We start from the raw sequence: 21,108 nt of genomic DNA, 5'->3' as shown, positions 1-21,108 counted from the left end.
ATGCCTATGCCCAGAATGCTGCTACAAGCTTAAGTTTCCATGAAATAACGCTCCTGCTGATTAGCCACAGGCACAGACTCCAACCGCTTTATATTCATGACAGCATTGCAGCAAAAGTCATAAAAACACCCAACTCTTTTTTTTCCCCCGCCCAATGTCCATAGTCATGAAAAGGACTTTTTATCTTGTTCCATGAGTGTATTAGTTTGCTAGGGCTACCCTAACGAAGTATCACAAACTGAGTGGCTTTAACAACAGAAACATATCCTCTCATGGTTCTAGAGGCTAGAAGTTCAAAATAAGGGTGTCAGCAGGGTTCTTGCTAAGGACTGAGGGAGCTGTTCTGGGCCTCTCTCTTGGGCTTGTAGAATGCCATCTCCTCCCTGTCTCTTCACATCGTCTTCCCCATTATATTGGATTAGGAACCAACCCTAGATCAGTCTGACTTCATCTTAATTAATTGCACCTGCAATGACCTTATTTCCAAATAAGGTCACATTCTGAAGTACTGGGGCTTAGGACTCCAACATCTTTTTTGGGGTGACACAATTCAGCCTATTAAGGATCAGCAAGCACAGACCAGTGAGTATAGAGGAAGAAATAGTGAGAACAGATCTGACCCCTTTTCTCTCCAGCAGTTGCCAACGTGTGGATCCCAGTCAGGGGAGCTTCTGAACTGGGCAGTGATTGGAAATTAAATATTACCATAGATAACATATACAAGGTACTAGGCACTGTTTTAAGTCAGTCAATACATGTGAAGTGCTGCTTAGAGTAGGACTGGATAAATGTTAGCTATCAACTCATTTTAATCTCCAAAACAACCCCAAAGGTACAATTATCTCTGAGGCACAAGAGGCTATTTGCCTCAGGTCTCACAGCTAGTAAGTGGTAGAACTGGTATTAGAACCCAGGTGGTATGACTCAAGTCTGATTCTTAACCACTATCCTGCTGTGTTAGATGTTGCCTGCAGTGGTAAACAGTGTGAAAAGCTAGACCAAGTTAAAAAGTTCCCATGTAGTCTTAATGTGACATTGATCTAGGTCAATGAAAAGTTCATTAGCTTAGTAAACTAGAAAAAAGACAAGTTGTAGAACCATACATGAAGTATGGTGCCATTTACGACCAACAAAGCAAAACAAAACCTACAAAATCCACACATACACACACGTGTTTATATGTGTATAAGTCTATGTATGTTAAATACACAGAAAAAAAATTGGGGAGGTTACTATAATTAGTAACATTTAAAAAGGGTGGTGTGGTTGGAGTAGAAAAATTGTGCTTTCCCTGTATGTGGATTGAACAAGAACATATCTGGATACACAGTGAGGAGCTATAGAAAACATCAGGCAGGAGTCTCCTTGCTTTTGCCTGGGTAGTCACTTCATCATTCGGTTTACTGGTGACCTTTATTCTGCAACCTTCATATGGTCACCCAGTACCTTGTGTTTACTTATTTCAGGTCTAACTACATAGAAAAGACTCAGTTGATTCCCAAATACCTATGGAAAGGACTCTGACAGTCCAGATTGGGTCAGGTGCCCATTCTGGCCAATCAACCAGAGGGACAGCCAGAAATTATGACACAAAAATAACAGAGGGGATCATCTCCACTTTACCCCTCGGAAAGATGAGGTTCAACTAACTTCTCCACAGTCACAAAACTTTTAAAGGAAGGTAGGAGCTGAGATTTTGAATGTAGATCTGCTGGACTTCAAAGCTCATGTACCATATATTACGTGCTTGGAGATATTTAGCTTGGAACAAACCTAGGTCAGACACGTGATAACTGTTCTTAAGCACCTGAAAGGGAGTGAGACCCATGTCTGTAAAAGTCAGCACTAGGATTATTTAAGGAAACAGATTTTTCCCACAGCTGAGGGAGGTGGGGAGGGGGGAACAAAGCACTCTGTGAAACTTTTCCAAACAGAATGGTTTATCTCAAGTTCCCTCTCACTGAGACATTCCAAGCTACTCTATATGGCCAAATGAACCACATGGTATGCTTATTATAAAGCTGAGAGTATAGGCCAACTTGAAGTTCATTTCAAAATGGCACATTTTGCACCATTCATACAAAGTATAAAAAAAAATTAAGGTAAAAATTAAGGTAAACCTTTCGATAAATTTATAAATTTTTCAAAAGGAAATATACCATTAAGCACATATTTAAGTATTAAAAACCCCAAGTTAAATCCAACCATAATGTATTTCAAAAGCAAGGTTCAAATTTCACTGTAACCAGCATTTCATATTTGTTGAAATAAATGTCACTGAAACATCATTATACAGATATATTTATTTATAAATATTAGGAACACAGTTTATAAAAGAATAAAACTCCTCTTTAGAGCATAAGACAACAGAACAAAGATAGGTGCTATTATACAAATGGAATGAGTGAACATAAGACTGTGATTTTCAAGCACACTTATATTACACACAATTTTAAAACTATCGAAGCTTTGAAACTGTAGAATTGGTAGAGGATGTATTTAGGTATTAGTTCAGAGACTTATAAAACAATTTTAGGGGTGATATTTAATATGTGGGGAGAAGAAACTGTTTACTGTATATAACTATCATGTTTCAAGGGACATGACTTAACAGTAAAGTTTTTATTATATTTTATATTAGTTATATTTTATATTAGTTATTCTAGAAATACTACCTAAATTAGAATGACATTATATATTCTTTCTCTAATTCCATTCTAATAGTCTACAACTATATCAAATGAAATGAGGAAAGTTAAAGTTTTAACATTTTAGATAGCCAAGTTACAAAAGGAACTAAAGAAAGAAACTCAGATTTAAAGTTTCAAATACCCACTGCATTTGGCACCTTTTCTTTTTTACTACAAAGTATTTCCTCTTAGAAATGGGGCATTTAGTTAATTATTGTTTGTGGTGACCTCAGCTACAATAAAAAAGAAGCCAACAGAGACCACAGACTCACTAGCATTGATGGAAAGTGATAGTGAAGAGCCAAAGCACAAGAGACCACAGCAGCCCGGGTAACAAGAATTGGGTGGAAAAGCAAGCTAAATCTTCCATGTCTTCACCTTTCAAAAGTCACATTAAATTATTGACTTTCCTACTGATCCAAAATTAAGAAAAGGCAAAAAAAGTCAGTATTCTGTCTGCCGCATTACTTATATTTAATGACTAACAATTTAAGACTATTAAAAGTGAACAAGCCAACATGATGATCAAACCTGTTTATATTTAAGGAACATAGTGAACTACTTGACAAAATTCATCTTTCTTAGGAACTCCCTCTGCTGCACAGAAGGCATTCCTGCTATAACGTGAACATCAGTAGAAGAGCTCACTGCCATGAATACTTAGGTACTTGGCCAACTCCTAAGAGACATACCAAGCTACAACAAGCAAACAAAAGCCCCCAGGAACAACAGAAGCCCCATTCCTTATCATCACTTTATTTGTCCTGTGCTGTTCCAGCCTCTGAGTACATGGGGCATAGTGCTGCATTCGGACGGCATACAAAAGCATCGGTTTCACCTCCTAACTCTGTTAACTGCTCCAGTGATGACACGCATGGATAATGGTCTTTTAACATATCGGGCAATTTAGAAGTCTTCTCTTGAATACGTCGAGAACGTCTAACTGGTGTTAGAAACTTTAGCTCTTTAAATGTAGTATCTGTGTTGTCAAACTGGATCTTCTTTTTTACACTAAAAAGACACAAAATTATTCCCAGAGTTAAAAAACATTAACGTTTTTACTTTGTTCTTTTATGCCATTTATCATCCTCTAACTTGTAAGTTACAACCATGTGATTACCTGTCTTATAGAAAAACAGGTACTGAAAGCTCCTTGTGGTTAGGAACTTATTCTTTTCTCTATTTGTTGTCACAGTTTGTACACAGTAGATTCTTGAATATCTGTACAATTGGCTAATTGCTCAATTCCAAAACCTACTATTATCAATAACAGACAGACATGAAAGAAAAATGTTGTCAAAGTTTTCTTTTACAAAATGGCAATACTTAGGGTAAGAGCAAAGCAAATACACTAATTTTCTTTTAAGATTTTATTTATTTGAGAGAGATGGAGGTAGCGTCAGAGGTAGTGAGAGAGAGCATGAGTGGGAAGGAGAGGGAGAAGCAGGCTTCCCGCCGAGCAGGGAGCCCGACAAGGGGCTTGATCCGAGTGCCTGGGATAATGACCCAAGCCCAAGGCAGGTGCTTAACCGACTGAGCCACCCAGGCACCTCCAAATACAGTATTTAAAAGGTGAAGTGTCCAGGGGTACCTGGGTGGCTCAGTCGGTTAAGTGTCCAACTCTTAATTTCGGCTCAGGTCATGATACCAGGGTTGTCAGATCAAGCCCTGCGACAGAGCTCCACACTGAGTGTGGAGCCTGCTTAAGATCTCTCTTCCCCCCCAGCCCCCTCTCCCCAACTTGTACGTGCTCTCTCTCTCTCACCCACACACACGCAAAACGTGAAGTGTCTCAATGATACTGATTTGTTTGAAACCTTTCTAACTGGAAGCTAAAGATTTTTAGATACCATATTTATTATGCCTAAACATAAAAACAAATCACAGCACATTACATTTTGAAAGTTTACCTTTGTAGGTATGGTGTAGTAGACACATTATATTTAATTAAGCAACTGCCCCTGGTTTCTGTACTGGGGGTTTTAACATCACTGGTTGGATCTTTTGTTTTGTCATCTTCCTCTTTTTCACCATCTTGAAATACCACATTTCTAGGTTTCTTTTCCATTTCTGGTCTTCCTGACTCTAGATTAACACCTATAATATCTTCACTGTCGACTTCTTGGATGTATTCCTTAGTTGCACAAGCCTCAATATTTTCTCCTATAGAAATACATTTATAGATTAAGCTTTCGGTCAAAGTTAAAGAGCAAAATCAGAAGACATTAAAGTAATTCATAGTTGGTCAGATTTTCAAAATAGAAGAACCAAACTGCCATCTCCTACCTATTACTTTTCCTAAGCCAATACCGCTGACAACTATTAACAAATATTCACTGTCATCTATGGGTTGGGATTATAGATACAGATATAACAATGAAACCAGCCCTGTCCTTCAAGTTCACATTCCACGGAAGAGACGTGCTTGAAAATAATTAAAATGAGAAAAATTCTATATAGTTGAGGTAAGAACAAAGGGTTATGGGAACCCATAAAAATGGGAAAACTACCTTTGCTTGAGGGACAGACATAAATGACATTTATAAATGAACATTTAGGCTTGGGTCTTGAGAAACGAATACTTGACAAGACCAAGGAAGACAATCTTAGTTATGAAGCGTAAAAGGAAATGACCTATTAAGACAAAACTAACAGGCCAGCGTGCTTAGGATATAGGGTGAGGAGCAAGGTGGGAACGTGTGGAGGAGGTGATGATAGGTAGGAAGGGCTGGATTATAATGAACTTTACATGCAAGAAGTTTGGTAAAAAAAAAACCAAAAAACCAACCTTCACTGGAGAAACAGATACAATCAGATTTGATCACTACGAAGGATGGTTTAGAATGGCAAGAATGAAAAAGAATGATCTGTGATGATAAGACAAACGAGGCTGCGATTGCCTCTAAGCAAGGTGGCAGAGAGGTAGGCATCAGTGAAAAGGAAGGGCCTGATTTACAAGTTATTTCTAAGTTAGGGCTTAACAAATGAACGCACGTGCACATCTGAATGAGTGTGCAGGTGTACTGAGGGCATCTCTTACAACATTTCTTGCTTAGGCATCTTCAATGACAGAGGAGTTTCTTTTTTCCCTTTTCTTTTTTGGGAGGAAGAGATGATGGTTTGCGGAAGCAATGAGGGAAGACGAGTTCAAAATAAAGCATGCTTGGTGGGAAATACTTGAGACATCTTGATAAATCCAGCAAGGTGAAAAGACCTCTAGATTTGACTACTAGGCAATTATTAGAGATTTGTACCAAGAGATGTTTCAGTTATAGGATATATCTGAATCTAGAAAATGTTTACATTTCATATACCTGACAGCTAATGAATCTCTTCCCTCCATCTACTATTCCTAGCAAAGATAATTCTTGAGTAAGCTTCTCTAGAGCATAGAACAGATGATAGAATTTAAGAGATAAAAATTTAGAGATCATCTAATCAAACTGCCTCATTTTTAACATAGGGAATTAAGGCCTAGAGAGGTAAGCTAACTTTCACAAACACTCAATGATAAATTTGGGTTTTGAACCAGAGATCCTAATTAAAAATTCTTACACTACATAAGGCCACTGAATCTCAGGGGTTATGCCCACAGACGTAAGAGGAGAAAAACATCCTACAAATTTAAAAAGTTTAAAAAGATAAAAGAAAAATAATTCAAGAAAATTTAATAAAATCACAATTCACTTGAAGAAAATTAAAAACTTACCATATTTCACTTTTTCTTGACTCTTCATTGTTAGAATATCTGCAATTGCATGTCGCATCTCTTCAATAGGCTTAATTTTTTTTAATGAAGAAAATACAAGTTTTATATTCTCAGACATTAACTAGGTTGTTCAAGTCAAAAATATTTAAAACAGTGACTATACTTCAAACTTTAAAACAAGGCAGTGGTTCTTAGATCATGTTTCTTTTCTCAGAATACTTATTTTGACACTCGAACTTTTGAAAATGACTCTCCGACTTATAGAATAAAAATGAAGAGAAGGGTAGAATTATCAGATTAAAATTTTTCTCCACAATTTTTCTTAAGCCTCTGGTAACTCTTAACTGCTTGTCTGATATAAACAAAATTAATGGACAAGAAGCAAGTTAACATTAATATCTACTAAAGAGCTGATAATATAAATTTAAAGTAAATTTAACATAAAGTTTACTCCTTTTCTCCTACATTCAAGTCCATGGTTATGTATTTATGTATTTTTTTCACATGCTATTAAATGCATCTTTGAACAACTCAAGATTGACCAGCCTAACATTTCACTCATTCAAATTCAACAGTTTTACTGACTGTCCATTATATGCCAGAACATGCAAGCACTTACTATGTTCCTTTGTACTACTATGATTGCTAATGCAACATATTCAAGATATTATATATAAGGGAAGTTCTGGCTCATATTCTTAGTTCTAGAACATATTCCTGAACTACTCACTCATCCTGCTTTCAATTTTCTTGGCTAATTTTAATCCTTGTTTTCCACTTTCTGCTCCTGAGTCACATCTCTCTCTCTTTACACCCTGCCTTCTATGTGAGTCCTTGGCTCTGGTTATGCAGACTAGCTATTCTGCCTGAAGCCACCTTAAGTAATGTCCCTTCTGGTTCATGTAGTAGGAACCTCACACCCTCTTCCAGGTGGGATTCTGTCAAATACAATTACCCTTCAGCAAAATGTTTTATACATAATAGTCTTTGAGAGAATATCTGCTGAATATTTGATTTAGGATTCAAGTGCAAGATCAAATAGCATCTGTTGGCTTTGCAGAGACTAAAGTGAGTAGACCTTTCTTAAAGAAAGGCTAAAGAAAGGAATTTTTAAAAACTCTCTCTGTAAGTAATCTCCAAAATGCATTTTTGAGAAACTTGGTCAAAAGGAAATGCATTTTAGAAACATTTGCCCATAAAAACAAAAAACCCAGCCAAACCGAAAAATCTAGAATACAATTTATTCTATACCCAGAGCCTCTTGCAGCAATAGACTACAAAGAGGGGAGAGGTGTGGTATCAAACCACTATGGCGCTAATATGTCAGCGAAACTAGTTTACTGCCATTTTCCATGTGTGGGCAAGACCAAACATATGGCATAAAAATGTGAGAACATTTAAGAAGTATTCTTCAAGTGAAAGACTTCTCTCACAAAGCCACAGAACCTACTAACATTTTAAAAGTTAGTTTAATTCCACTTGGCTTTATATTCATTACATAAATTTTAATATTAAAAATTCAATTTCCCAGATTTCTTAATTAGGAAACGTGCAAAATGACATGTTGTGCTAAAATATTTCTCACAGCCAGTTTCATTAAATGTACATTACAGTGTATATCCATCTTCTAAGGTCTGATTATCACTAGTTCATAAGCAAGTTTTAGAAGGTTGAGAAACAGCTTTTATAATATGTGATCATTTTGGCCTTTAAATATTCATTACTACTACATATGTAACCACAATTTTATCAAGTTATGTTTGATGTACTCCAAAATAACTCTGAATCCTTTACAGTGTACTAATAAGGATCAGTAAGTTTTAATCTTACCTGAGCCCCTGCCAAAATAGCTTTCTCATAGATTGTGATAATATTTTCAATAGGACTTGTGAGCGGTTCAATACGTGCAAGGCATATCCAATATTTAACAAGTTTTTTGGCATCTGGAATATTTTTAATCAGGTCATTCAGTATGACCAATATTTCTTCTTTTGGGCACCCCTAAAATAGCAAGAAGTAAAGTGAGTGATATCCTTTAGCCTCTAAACTATGAACAGTTAAGTAATTGTACTATAATCAAGATTAATGATAACGAGAGAAAAAGTTGATAGAAAATTATTCATAAAAATATCCAGTGTTCTCTTCCTCACCCCAAACTTATTCTGAATGGCTAGCAAGAAGCCTATTAGTCATGAGTACAAAGCATGAAAACAATATACTAGTTGAGAAAAATAATAGTCAAAAATGACTAACACTGGGGTGCCTGGGTGGCTCAGTCGGTTAAGCGCCTGCCTTCGACTTGGGTCATGATCCCAGGGTCCTGGGATTGAGTCCCATGTCAGGTTCTCTGCTCAGCGGAGAGTCTGCTTCTCCTCTCCCTCTCCTTCCCCCCCACCCCCGCTCATGCTCTCTCTCTCACTCAAATAAAATCTTTAAAAAAAAAATAACTAACACTTTACTTGGTCTTGATGATTATCCTTTATATATTGTGAGATTCCATTTAATACTTGATTTAGAATTTTTGCAACTACCAAATGTTTATGAGGGGCAATAGCTTGCAGGTGTTTAAAAACGGTCTTTGTCAGGTCTTGATATTAAGGTTAAAATGAATCTGTAATGGTTGATTTAAGTAACAGCTATATATAGTTAGAGGGTAGGGAAGAGAACTTCCACAGTATCAATGACAAACCCCAGCTGAGCAGAAATAAGAATATAATAGGGAAACTCCAATCCTAATTTTCACTGGTCTTCAAAAAGCTTAAAGACACTCATGAAGACCAGAGTAAGGTTTGAAATCATACTCTATATATTCATTCTTGCTATGGATCTTAGACACCATGGGTGACCAAATCAAAATTAAAAAATAGCCAGGGCACCTGGGTGGCTCAGATGGTTAAGCGTCTGCCTTCGGCTCAGGTCATGATCCCAGGGTCCTGGGATCGAGTCCCGCATCAGGCTCCCTGCTCCTTGGGAGCCTGCTTCTCCCTCTGCTTCTCTCTCTCCCCCTCTGTCTCTCATGAATAAATAAATAAAATATTAAAAAAAAAGAATTAAAAAAAATAGCCAGGAAATAAAGGAAACATTCTGGAGTTATTATACTCTGTAGGATTTTGGTCCAAATAGTGAAACTCTACAGTAAGTTTAAGACCGTGATGATGTTGGTTTCGATTAATGGAATTTTGTTTGCAAATATTTTAGTTAACTTGAATTTAATCTGTGATAATGACTCACTAATTTATGTTGCTAGTCTTTGGTAAAATATGTAATGAGTAGAAAAAATAATATGTAAATATCCTGAAGGAATGTAAAAAATATCCACCCCCAGCCCATTCTACATTAACATCTTAGAGGAATACAATATTTATAAGTTAAAAAAAAAAATCAAGTTAAAAAACCTAATTATCCCTTTGATATATGTATATGTCCTCAATGAAAATGTGGTCCATTAAAGGCTAAAGAGAATCTCACAATTAACATTAAGTCTACATAACACCACTAACACGTTACATGGTCAAAAGAGTGACAAGGTAATTTAGTAAGAGAACTTTTATAAGATAATTTGCAAACTATAAACTATTACACAAATATAAGGACTGTACCTCATTAATCAGGTTTAGGCATTCCGAAAATGTCTTGTTTACTTTTTCAGTAAATAATCTTTGTTCATCTTCTTCTACCATGGTCGTCCAAAAGGACCCAACTGAGTTTTCGTTTTGCCCTTCAGGCTCAGGCTGGGTAACCACTGAGCTAGGAGGCCTTTTCAGCACTTTTCTCTTACCAGCTTTCCACTCACTCAGACGAGCTCTAGAGTTAGAAGCAGGACATAAGCATTACTGTGATACTGATGAGAGAATTCTGTCAAACAGAGAAGTTAAAAAATAACTCAGGTCTTTAAGTAGTTCCACATGTAGGCCACACGTAAGTTCACAAGTTTGAACAAAAAGAAATACTGAACATTATCAATGTTCGTTTCATGCTCAAACACCCCAAGAATGCGTTTTTAAATGGAGAGGTTATAAAATATTTCCCAATTGTATTAAGCTTTGTAACGCAGATTACATTACAACAACCTAATGAAACAGACTCAAGCACAGTAACTTAGGTCACACTGTTCCACCACATAAATTTGCTTCAGCTGGTCTGCTTACGACAGAGGAGATTCCACACCCACACAAATTCTAATATATTCAAGGAGATTATAAGCCAAATTCACAAGTGGTACTCTATTGAAAACTAAGCCAAAAAAATGACATCTACTTACTTTCTCTCTTCTGCTGTTTCTTTGGGCTGAGCCGATCTATCAAGAGTTGCTTTTGCTATAGTGTGTCTGCGAGGGTCAATGCTGTTTGATTTCTGTATCAGTTTGGTGTTAGAAGAGGAAGCAGGCCTGGCTACAATTTCAGAAGTCAGGCTTCTTGACAGTGTCTTCTTTCTCTCTACATCCTGAGAACTGGTTTTGGCACTAGATGAAACCGTGTTTGATTGCAGTAATTCTTTCTCCCGAGGCCCTTTCCGGATTGTAACATTGGCAGTGGCTTGCCTGATGCCCCGTTTCACAGCGTCCTGAGCACTGTCGCGGTGACTTCTGATAGGAGGCCGCACCAGCTGTCTGTCCTGAGATGCAGTGCTCCCAAATTTAGTGGTGGTCACCACGTTTGGGGCTCTATCACTTTTCACTGTTGCACTTCGAGTGTCCGTGGGTGGAGGCTCTGGGTCTTTAGGGATAGCAGCTGAAGGCTTCTTTGTTGTTGCAGAACTCTCATCTCTGACTGGTAGGGGTTTTCTAAATGAATTAATCTTAGACTGAACAATTTGGCCACGGTAAGACCCAAGCACAAGCTTCTTGGACATGTTAGCATCTTGTTTTGGTTTTTCTATGGATATTTGTTTCTTTTTGTTGTTGTTTTTAAGATGAAACACCTGGCTTAATGTCATGTGTTGACTTTGAGGGTCATCTTTAATTGGTACAGACTGTCCCATTTGATTATTATCCTCAAAATTATGTGTGTCAACTGCTATTGTTGAACTGGTTAATTCATTAGAAGGTCTTAAAGGAATACAATTTTTTCCCATTGTTATATGATTTTTGTTCCCAGGAGGTCTACTGACATTTTCTTTACCAGCCTAAAAGAATGATTTAAGACAAATCAGCATTTCAGAACAAACTTTAAGAGTTTAGGAAGGGAAAAGGGGGGGAGGGACAGTTTAGGAGGGCTATGTGCATATCTTACCATTTTTGTTTTAAATTTCAGAACTTTTGTCTCTTCGTGGACTTGGCCCTCAGAGTTCATCACTTTCTGGTCTCTACTACTTTAAAAAATAAAAAATGAAAAAAAGTTTAACCATGTACTAAGGAAATTTTCTCTTTGGAGGGAGGAATGAGAGAATATTAACAATCATCTGACTTTGTAATTTTAAATTGAGGCAAGAATGGAACTGAGATTTATTTGTCCTTTTTCTTTATTACAGAGTGACTTAATAGTGTAAACAAGATAGCTGAGAAATTTAAAGGTATTTTCTTAAAAGTCTTAACACCCTCCCTACACAAAATATGTAAACACTTGATAATCCCATTCCAAGCCATTCTTCCTAGTCACTCAAACAAGTCCTCAAAACCTTTATTAAGCAACATTTTCTTTGGTTAGTTTTAAGTACTCAGTAACAGACTTACATTGAAAAAAAACTTAAATACAGCCCCTCCTCAAATAAATGGTTTGGGGAAAACTGGACAGCCACATGCAAAAGAATGAAACTGGACTAATTTCTTACACCATACACAAAAATAAACTCAAAATGCATTAAAGACCTAAATATAAGACCTGAAACCATAAAACTCCTCAAAGGAAACAGAGGCAGTAAACTCCTGGACATCAGCCTTAGCCATATTTTGCTGGATGTGTCCCCTCAGGCAAGGGAAACAAAAGTAAAAATAACGAAGACTACATCAAATTAAAAAGCCTTTGCACAGCCAAGGAAACCGTCAACAAATGAAAAGGTGGGGCACCTGGGTGGCTCAGTCGGTTAAGCATCCCACTCTTGATTTTGGCTCAGGCCATGATTTGGGGGTCGTGGGATGAAGCCCCGCCTTGAGCCCTGCGTTGGGTGTGGAGCCTGCATAAGATTCTCTCCCCCTGTCCCCCCACCCCCACACCTCCGCTCACACACTCTCTCTCTCAAGGGGGTAGGGTGGGGGGTGGGGAGGGAGGCAATCTGCTAAGTGAGAGAAGTTATTTACAAAGGATATATCTGATAAGGGGTTAATTTCCAAAATTTATAAAGAACTCCTACAACTCAACATGAAGAAAACCCAATTAAAAAGTGGGCAGAGGATCTGTACAGACATTTTTCCAAAGACATACATGGTCAACAAACCCATGAAAAGATGCTCAACATCACTAATCATCAGGGAAACGCAAATCAAAACCACAATAAGATATCACCTCACAACAGTCAGAATGGCTATTTTTTTTTTTTTTTTAATTTTGAGAGAGAGAGAGAGAGAGCGCGCGCACATGCATGAGCACGGGGAGAGGATCTCAAGCAGACTCCATGCTGAGCACGGAGACGATGTAGGGCTTGATCTCATCACCCTGAGATCATGACCTGAGCTGAAATCAAGTTGGATGATTAACCGACTGAGCCACCCAGGCACCCCCAGAATGGCTAGTATTTAAGAAACAAAAAATAACAAATGTTGGCAAGGATACAGAGAAAAGGGAGCCCCTGCACACTGAAAATATAAATTGGTACAGCCAGTGGAAAACAGTATGGAGGTTCCTCAAAAAATTAAAAATAGGAATACCAGATGATCCAGTAATTTCACTCCTGGGTATTTACCTGAAGAAAATGAAAACACTAATTCAAAAAGATATATCCACCCCTATGTTTACTGCAGAATTATTTACAATAGCCAAGATATAGAAGTAACCTAAGTGTCCACTGATAAATGAATGAAGATGTGGTTATATATATATATATATATATATATATACATACACACACACACACACACAATGGAGTATTAGCCATAAAAAAGAATGAAATCTTGCCATTTGTGACAACATGGATGGACCTTGAGGGTATTCTGCCAAGTGAAATAAGACAGTTGGGGAAAGACAAACATATGATTTCACTTCTATGTGAAATCTAAAAAAAACAAAACTAAACTAAAGAAAAAAACAACAAATAAAAAAATAGAGACTCAAATACAGAGAATTGCAGGTTGCCTGAGAGGAAGGCAACGGGGGGGGGGGTGGATGAAATAGGTGGAGTTAAGAGGCACAAACTTCTAGTTATAAAATAAGTCAGCCATAGGGATGAAAAGTACAGCATAGAGAATATAGTCACTAATGTTAGAGTAACTTGATATGGTGACAGAAAGTGACTATGCTTGCGATGATAAGCATTTAATGTGTACAAATATCAAATCACTATGATGTATACCTAAAACTAATATAATATTATATGTCAACTGTACTTTGATTAAAAAGAATAAAAGAAAAAAATAGCTCTCCCAAAAGAAATCCAAAATTTTCCATACCCACTGACAGCCCGATTTATTACAAATGTGGACTTTAATTTTTAGGTGACAACGCATTTAGAATATATATTCAAAACAAATGCTTTCTCAAGAATTTGACCTACATTCCTTTGAACAAATATAGACTGGTTTGTAGAGGCCATGAGATTCTTTTAACAAGTCATTATAACAATGTGCATTCCATTAAGAAAAGAAAAAACATGCTCAATTAGACCTGCCATTGATTCTAAGATCCCCAGTTCAGAGATGTTAGAATGTAAAAAGTGTATATTTTAGCATGAACAAAACTTATCTCCGTGACAATCTGGGTTACATTGCTTTTCACATCTGTTTGCTCAGTCTGTTTGGACAAGGGGCAGAACTCTGACAGCTTCTATTACACATTTTGGATGATGGCAGAGAAGAGTCAATATATGTCACTGAACAGAGCAATGTCTTCCCAGTTTAAGCTCCTGCATTCACTACCTGATGGCAAATACTCCTTTTGTTATTCACTGGTCTGTAGCCTGGTGTGGGTTGGGAGATGATGCTCCGGGTCCACCTGTCAGGTACTCCCAGTGTGGTACCTTAACTAATCAGACACCCTATTACTTCTGGACTTACAGTATACTGTGATGTTATCTCACTGAGAAAATGAGACGCAGTCTTAACAAGAATTAGCCCTTCTTTCCTCCACTGAAGACTGCCAGCCTATCTGCCTCTGTACCCACATATTCTGCTTTCCCTCCTGTCTACGGATGAACTGACACCATGCTGACCCAAGGTCAAACTCAATATTTGTGTTCTCCTGCTTGCCTACTCAGGATCTTTGTTCCTGTGATGATTTGCTCATTCTTCTCAATCATTAACTTGCCCCTCTACTACATCACTCCCATCAGCATATAAACACTATCTATTATATCTCATCTTAAAAGCCTTAAACTCCACATTCCCTTTCAGTTCCAGCCTCATTTCTCTTTGCTTTATAGCAAAACTCCTCAAAAGCATGTATCTATACACACTGTCCCCATGTTGTCACATTCCATTCTCTCCCCAGCCCACATCTATTGGGAGCGTGTCCTCGGCACTCTACTGCAGACTCCCAATGTCATCTGCTTCCATGTTTCTACAACTCATGGGTCAATTCCGTTTTCACCTTACTGAACCTTTAAGCAGCACTTGACACAGGCGGCCACTCTTCTTTCAATACTTTCTTCACTTTGCTACCAATCACCAGCTCTTCTCCTTTTCCTCCTACCTCAGTGGTCTACTTCTATTAAGTCTGTCTCTCTTCTTCCTAAATTTTTGGGGGCGCCTGGGTGGCTCAGTCACTAAGCATCTGCCTTCGGCTCAGGTCATGATCCCAGGGTCCCGGGATTGAGCCCACATAGGGCTCCCTGCTCAGTGGGGAGTCTGCTTCTCCCTCTGCCTCTCCCCCCTTCCAGCTTGTGCGCTCGCTCTCTCTCTCAAATAAATAAATAAAATCTTTTAAAAAAATAAATTTAAAATTTTTCTTCTGCATTTTTTTGTTTTATACTTCTCAGGGACTCCTTTTCTGTCTGTGCTAACAGAATTCTAGTACTTGGTCTTGATATTGCTGGTCTTTTTAACAGCTAACTAAAAAAATTTCAGGATAAGGAGAATCCACCTTATTCACCTGTCCAGTATGGAGAGTTATATTGAAATATGTTCTGTCCCATTCTGTCTTGTTATGATAAAATTGCCCTCACCAGAGTTATCTAAACATAGGATTCCTAAAATACCCACATTAGAGAATGTAAAATAGAATGATTTAATTTTGAAAAGCTGCAAATCTGATTGATCGTCTATTTAACAATTTGTTGCTCAGGTAACAATATTTAAGTTGACATCTGTTTTCTAAAAGGAATAAATATAGTACTTGTAAGATTTCTTGGTAAAGCCAGAATAATCTTCCCATTGTGTTTAAGAGTACTATAAACCGCACAGCCCAGTTGAGTTCCTTATTTAAATAGTAGTTGAGAGTCATGCTCTTACTTGAATTAATATTCTCTTTACTCACTCTCTAGTAATCTTATCCCACCTCAAAGTTTTAAATAAACATCATCTACAAACTGATAATTTCCAAGTTTAAATCTCTGGTCCCAATCTCAATCCAGCCCTTCAGACACGTAACTATTCGGCATTTCCACTTGGATGTCCTGTTGGTACCTCAAACTTAGCATGGCCAGATCAAAGCTCCAGATTCCCCCATTCCTCCCTCAGTCTTCCTCATCTTGATATATGGTATCACTAGCCACTCAATTATTCAAATAAAAAAATCTAGGATTGTATTTCTGTTTTAAATGAAGAAACGCAGGATTTATAAATGAAAATTTAAAGCATTTAAAGTAACCTATTAATATAAAGTTAAAAAGAATTTTTAAAATTTGGAAATAATGCCAAACTTACATGAAGTTGCAAAATTATAAATAGTTCAAAGAATATTCATATACTGTTTACCCAGATCTGCACAGTGTTAACCTTTTATTCCATTTGCGTTATTATTTGCACTGTTTCTGAACATGTGTCTGTTTGGAGTACATGCAACTTTTTCTACCTGAATCTTTCAAGTTAAGATACATACTTTATTACCTTTAAACCCTTAATGCTTCAGTGTTTATTTCCTAAAAATAGGGACTTTCTCTTACATAACCATAGTGGTTATCAAATCTATAAATTCAACTTAATATAACCTTTCATCTGTTTATATTCTAGTTGAAAACTGACCTAATAATGTCTTTAGTAATATTTCACCCTCCACAGCAGGATATAGTATAAGAGTCAGGTATTGGATCGAGTGGTAGCTCTTAATCTGGAATATTCAGGGTCATCTTAAAGGCCATTCTTTCTTTCACGTCCCATCCATACCTAATCCATCACCAAGTCCTGTCATCTGTACCTCCTAAATATAAGCACCATATGACCACTTTCAACCATGAGGAAGGGTATGAAGAATTTACAAAACCAAAATATAGCAATAACTGTTTGGAGAAACTAAAGAAACCAGGAGAATAGAGTAACTCAAGAACCAGTGCTCTGTGCATAAAGCCACTGAGAAATCGTGAAACAATATCTACCACTTATTGGGCTCTCTCTATATACCAGGCATAGCACAATGCATTCACTATCTTACTTGATCCCCAAGAAACACACGTTACTATCCCATTTTAATATAAGTAAATGGACTCAGAGAAGCCACATAACTCCCCTGAGGTTACACAGTTGTAGTGGCAGACTTACGGACTCCAGTCCTTATCACTCTACAGCCAATGCTCTTAGAAGGCCAGAAAGAGCCTAAAGGATGTTACTAACGGTTATCTCTAGAGGGGGCATTTGATCTGCTTTATATACTTTCATGGGGCTTTGTTTCAGCCACAACCATGTACTATTTTTTAAATTTTAACAAAATAACACCAAGATATTCCTATGGAGGGTTGAGACTAAAACAAATGATCTCTAAACATTTGGGGAGAGCCACCTCCTGAAGAATAACCATTTACGCCCCCCCCACCACACACAGTAAAAACCTTACTAAATCAAGACTGACCTTTGTAGCACTGCATAAACCATAAGTCAATATTTTGATATATACACTTTGCTTTAAAATTAATTGTTTCATCTTAGAGTGTGAATTAATTTACACAGGAAGAAATACTGTGCTACCCAAGAAGGTATGGCTACTGAGCACTTGAAATGTGCCTAGTCCAAACTGATGTGTGAAAGTGTGAAATACATACCAAGATTTTGAAAACTCAGTACCTAAAAAGGATGTAAAATATCTCAATAACTTTTAAGAATTACATGTTGAAATTATAACATGGTATATACTCAATTAAATGTTATTACAATTCATCTTTTAAAAAGACTTTTCAGAGGGGCACCTGGGTGGCTCAGTTGGTTAAGCTCAGGTCATTATCTCAGGGTCCTGGGATTGAGCCCCACCACAGGCTCCAAGCTCGGCAGGGAGTTTGCTTGTCCCTCTCCCTCTGCCCATCCCCTGCTCATGCTCTCTCTCAAATAAATATTTTTTAAAAAATATAAATAATTACATCAAAAACTAATGATTGGACATAATAAAAAAAAATATATATAAAGACTTCTCAAATGTGGCTACTAGAAAAATTTTTTTTAAGATTTATTTATTTAAGAGAGAGAAAGAGCCAGCTGGGGGAAGGGCACAGGTAGAGGGAGACGAGCAGACTCCCCGTTGAGAGGGGAGCCAGAAGTGGGGATCAATCCCAGGACCCTGAGATCTGACCTGAGCCAAAATCAAGAATGGGATGCTTAACCCACTGAGCCACCCAGACACCCCGAAATTTTAAATTACAGTACAATTGTGGCTCCCATTACATTTTTATTAGACAGCTCTGATATAATTTTACAGATCTGAAACGAGAAAATCTGACCTCACCTGGGTATGTGATTTTCCTGTTTGTATGCAAAAAAAGTTTTTCTTTTTAACATATGTTCCTTGAGTTTTTGTCTTCTTTGTTCTAAACAACAAAAAAGCAACAAGTCAACATTTGTTACAACAATAACAGCAAATAAATATTCACTAAATGAACACCTTACTTTGAAAAATGTTCTACTAGAGATCACATCTTATATACAACAGAAAACTTCCCAGTTCAGTATTGCCTTTGAAAAATAATCCCATTTTTAAGAGATTGTTACCATAAAAGGTCCCCACAACCACTGCACAAGAATTACATTCTCTCCTGTTTGAAAGTGAAAAATCTGGAGAATGTCATTTTCAACATAGGGTTACTGAAAGCCAAGCTTTACAGAAACTAAATGGCAGAGTCGAGACACTAGACTCCAAGTTCTAATTTACCAGAGCTGGGTTGGGAAGGAGTTTCTTTCCTCTGTGTTCCCATGCACAGGACAAAGAACTAACATTATTTCTGAAGACCCAGCCAACCCTGGATTTACATAAAGTCGATTGTGTTAAATTTGAAGCATCAGATGAGGCAACCCCAACTCTCCCAAAAACTTGCTCTCCCAAAAAACAAATAGTCAAGTCAAAAAATGGGCAGAAGACATGAACAGACACTTCTAGGAAGAAGACATACAAATGGCTAACAGACACATGAAAAAATGTTCATCATCATTAGCCATCAGGGAAATTCGAATCAAAACCACACTGAGATACCACCTTACACCAGTTAGAATGGCAAAAATTGACAGGGCAAGAAACAACAAATGTTGGAGAGGTTGTGGAGAAAGGGGAACCCTCTTACACTGTTGGTGGGAATGCAAGTCGGTACAGCCACTTTGGAAAACAGTGTGGAGGTGCCTCAAAAAATTAAAAATAGAGCTACCCTATGAGCCAGCAATTGCACTACTAGGTATTTACCCCAAAGACACAGATGTAGTGAAAAGAAGGGCCATATGCACCCCAATGTTCATAGCAGCAATGTCTGCAATAGCCAAACTGTGGAAAGAGGCGAGATGCCCTTCAACAGGTGAATGGATCAAGAAGATGTGGTCCACATATAAAATGGAATATTACTCAGCCATCAGAAAGGATGAATCCCCAACTTTTACATCAACATGGATGGGACTGGAGGAGATGATGCTAAGTGAAATAAGTCAAGCAGAGAACGTCAATTATCATATGGTTTCACTTATTTGTGGAACATCAGGAATAGCGCGGAGGACATTAGGAGAAGGAAGGGAAAAATGAGGGGGGGGAAATCGGAGGGAGAGACGAACCATGAGAGACTATGGACTCCGAGAAACAAACTGAGGGTGTTAGAGGGGAGGGGCGTGGGGGGATGGGGTTAGCCCAGTGATGGGTATTAAGGAGGGCATGTACTGCATGGAGCACTGGGTGTTATACGAAAACAATGAATCGTGGGTCACTACATCAAAAACTAATGATGTATTGTATGGTGACTAACATAACATAATAAAATTAAATTAAAAAAAAACCAAACTTGCTCTCCACTCAGAAGGCGGGAGCGCCCTGCGCAAGCGCAGTTGGCACTCCACCCGGGCGCGGCCCCGCCCCCCCCCCCCCCCCCGGCAGGTCCCCAGTCCCCAACCCGGGGGGCGGGCAGGCGTGCCGCGCACCCTCCCTCGCCAAACGGACTCCTCCACCGCAGGCCCGTCTCCGCCACCAGTGGGTCACGTCCGGCCAGTAACGACCGCACGTGAGGCGCTCCGCCCCGCACACTAACACCACGAACCCGGCACCGCTCTGGTTGTCCATTTCGCAAATGCGGAGATTGCGGCTGTGAGAGGCCGAGCGATCTGCCCACGGTTCTCACACAACTGGTCATGGCCGAAGCTGGTCGGGGGACTCGAGGCCCCGGCTGCTGAGTCCGAACCACCCCCTCCCCACGGTCGCCCCGGTGCCCCGCTCCCGCCACCGCGGCCCTCACCTCTGAACGCCGGCTGAGCCCTCTGGCTCGGGGGCAGCTGCAGGTCCTGGGGCACGGCTGGGGTGCTCATGGCTGCTACCCGACGGGGATGCGCCTCGGCTCCCGCAGGCCCGCACCGCGCGAGCCGAGACCCCGGCACACACAACACGCCGCCGGCCGGGCTGTAGAAGGCGCGGCGTGAATTGAATGAGCCAATGGGCGCCGAGGGGCGGAGCCTGGGCTGCGGTTGCGGGGGCGGGTTGTCCGTCTGCCCCTTTCAGTTAGGGCTGCTCAGCTGAGTCCCCAGGCTGGCCAACTTGGTCAGCTGTTTCCGTGTTGAGCTTGCGCCTTGGTGGGGGGGGGGGGGACCTGCCAAGTGCCTACTGTGTGGCAGATAGGACTAGTCTTTGGACGCTCACAGTGCGTGGAGGAAGGCCGACTAGAAAAGTGTCATTTGGCTGCGCCTGTTAAACCAGAGCGTGTTCGCTGAGGAGGCTGTAAGCACCCACCGACTGCTGTACCGAGAGCAGGTGTAGTTCCCTTTCCCCAAAATGACTTCATGGCCATGTGACAGCTAGGAAGAGGGACTGTAGGACTGCTGACAACACTGACTCCTCCTTTGGCAGTCCATCCTGTTTACGCCCACGCAATGACTTCCCTCCGGATTCGTGTTCCAGGCCCCCTGGAGGTTAATGTTTGCGCTGACCGGAATGCCGGAAGGTTTGTTCTGATCGTCCCCGAGGTGGCACACAGAAGCCACTTTAGGTCACTAGTATTGCTGACGGACCCACAAAAGGTGCCACG

General features: G+C 39.2%; 1 protein-coding gene across 2 annotated transcripts; it reads right to left on the bottom strand.

Annotated features, from left to right (window-relative positions):
• Nucleotides 1–2,680: 2,680 nt before the first annotated feature.
• CKAP2 (cytoskeleton associated protein 2) lies at nucleotides 2,681–20,481 on the bottom strand. Of its 2 annotated transcripts, none has more exons than XM_028107944.2 (9): nucleotides 20,326–20,481; nucleotides 18,351–18,432; nucleotides 11,631–11,709; nucleotides 10,661–11,523; nucleotides 9,999–10,203; nucleotides 8,230–8,400; nucleotides 6,400–6,469; nucleotides 4,601–4,853; nucleotides 2,681–3,701 (listed from the first exon to the last, which is right to left on the bottom strand). In XM_028107944.2, the coding sequence occupies exons 1-9, from the start codon at nucleotides 20,393–20,395 to the stop codon at nucleotides 3,446–3,448; spliced, it is 2,049 nt and encodes a 682-aa protein (XP_027963745.1). In that variant the 5' UTR covers nucleotides 20,396–20,481; the 3' UTR covers nucleotides 2,681–3,445. The 2 variants fall into 2 exon arrangements, with proteins under 2 accessions (XP_027963745.1, XP_027963754.1); XM_028107953.2 differs by having other exon boundaries at nucleotides 11,631–11,706.
• Between the last annotated feature and the right edge of the window lie 627 nt (nucleotides 20,482–21,108).

Source organism: Eumetopias jubatus, unplaced genomic scaffold (assembly GCF_037043125.1).
Source record: "Eumetopias jubatus isolate StellerSeaLion01/CBP00866 unplaced genomic scaffold, mEumJub1_p1.0 scaffold_3, whole genome shotgun sequence".
Classification (NCBI taxonomy): domain Eukaryota; kingdom Metazoa; phylum Chordata; class Mammalia; order Carnivora; family Otariidae; genus Eumetopias; species Eumetopias jubatus.
This window is presented reverse-complemented; position numbering and strand designations above follow the sequence as displayed.

Excerpts from the sequence above, each read along its gene's own strand:
- CKAP2 (XM_028107944.2), bottom strand. The coding sequence starts at position 20,395 with ATGAGCACCCCAGCCGTGCCCCAGGACCTGCAGCTGCCCCCGAGCCAG. Across the intron at positions 8,401-9,998 it reads GCCTAAACCTGATTAATGAG|GGGTGCCCAAAAGAAGAAAT; the intron begins GTACAGTCCTTA and ends TTGCTATTTTAG. Across the intron at positions 3,702-4,600 it reads ACTACACCATACCTACAAAG|TGTAAAAAAGAAGATCCAGT; the intron begins GTAAACTTTCAA and ends GTGTCTTTTTAG.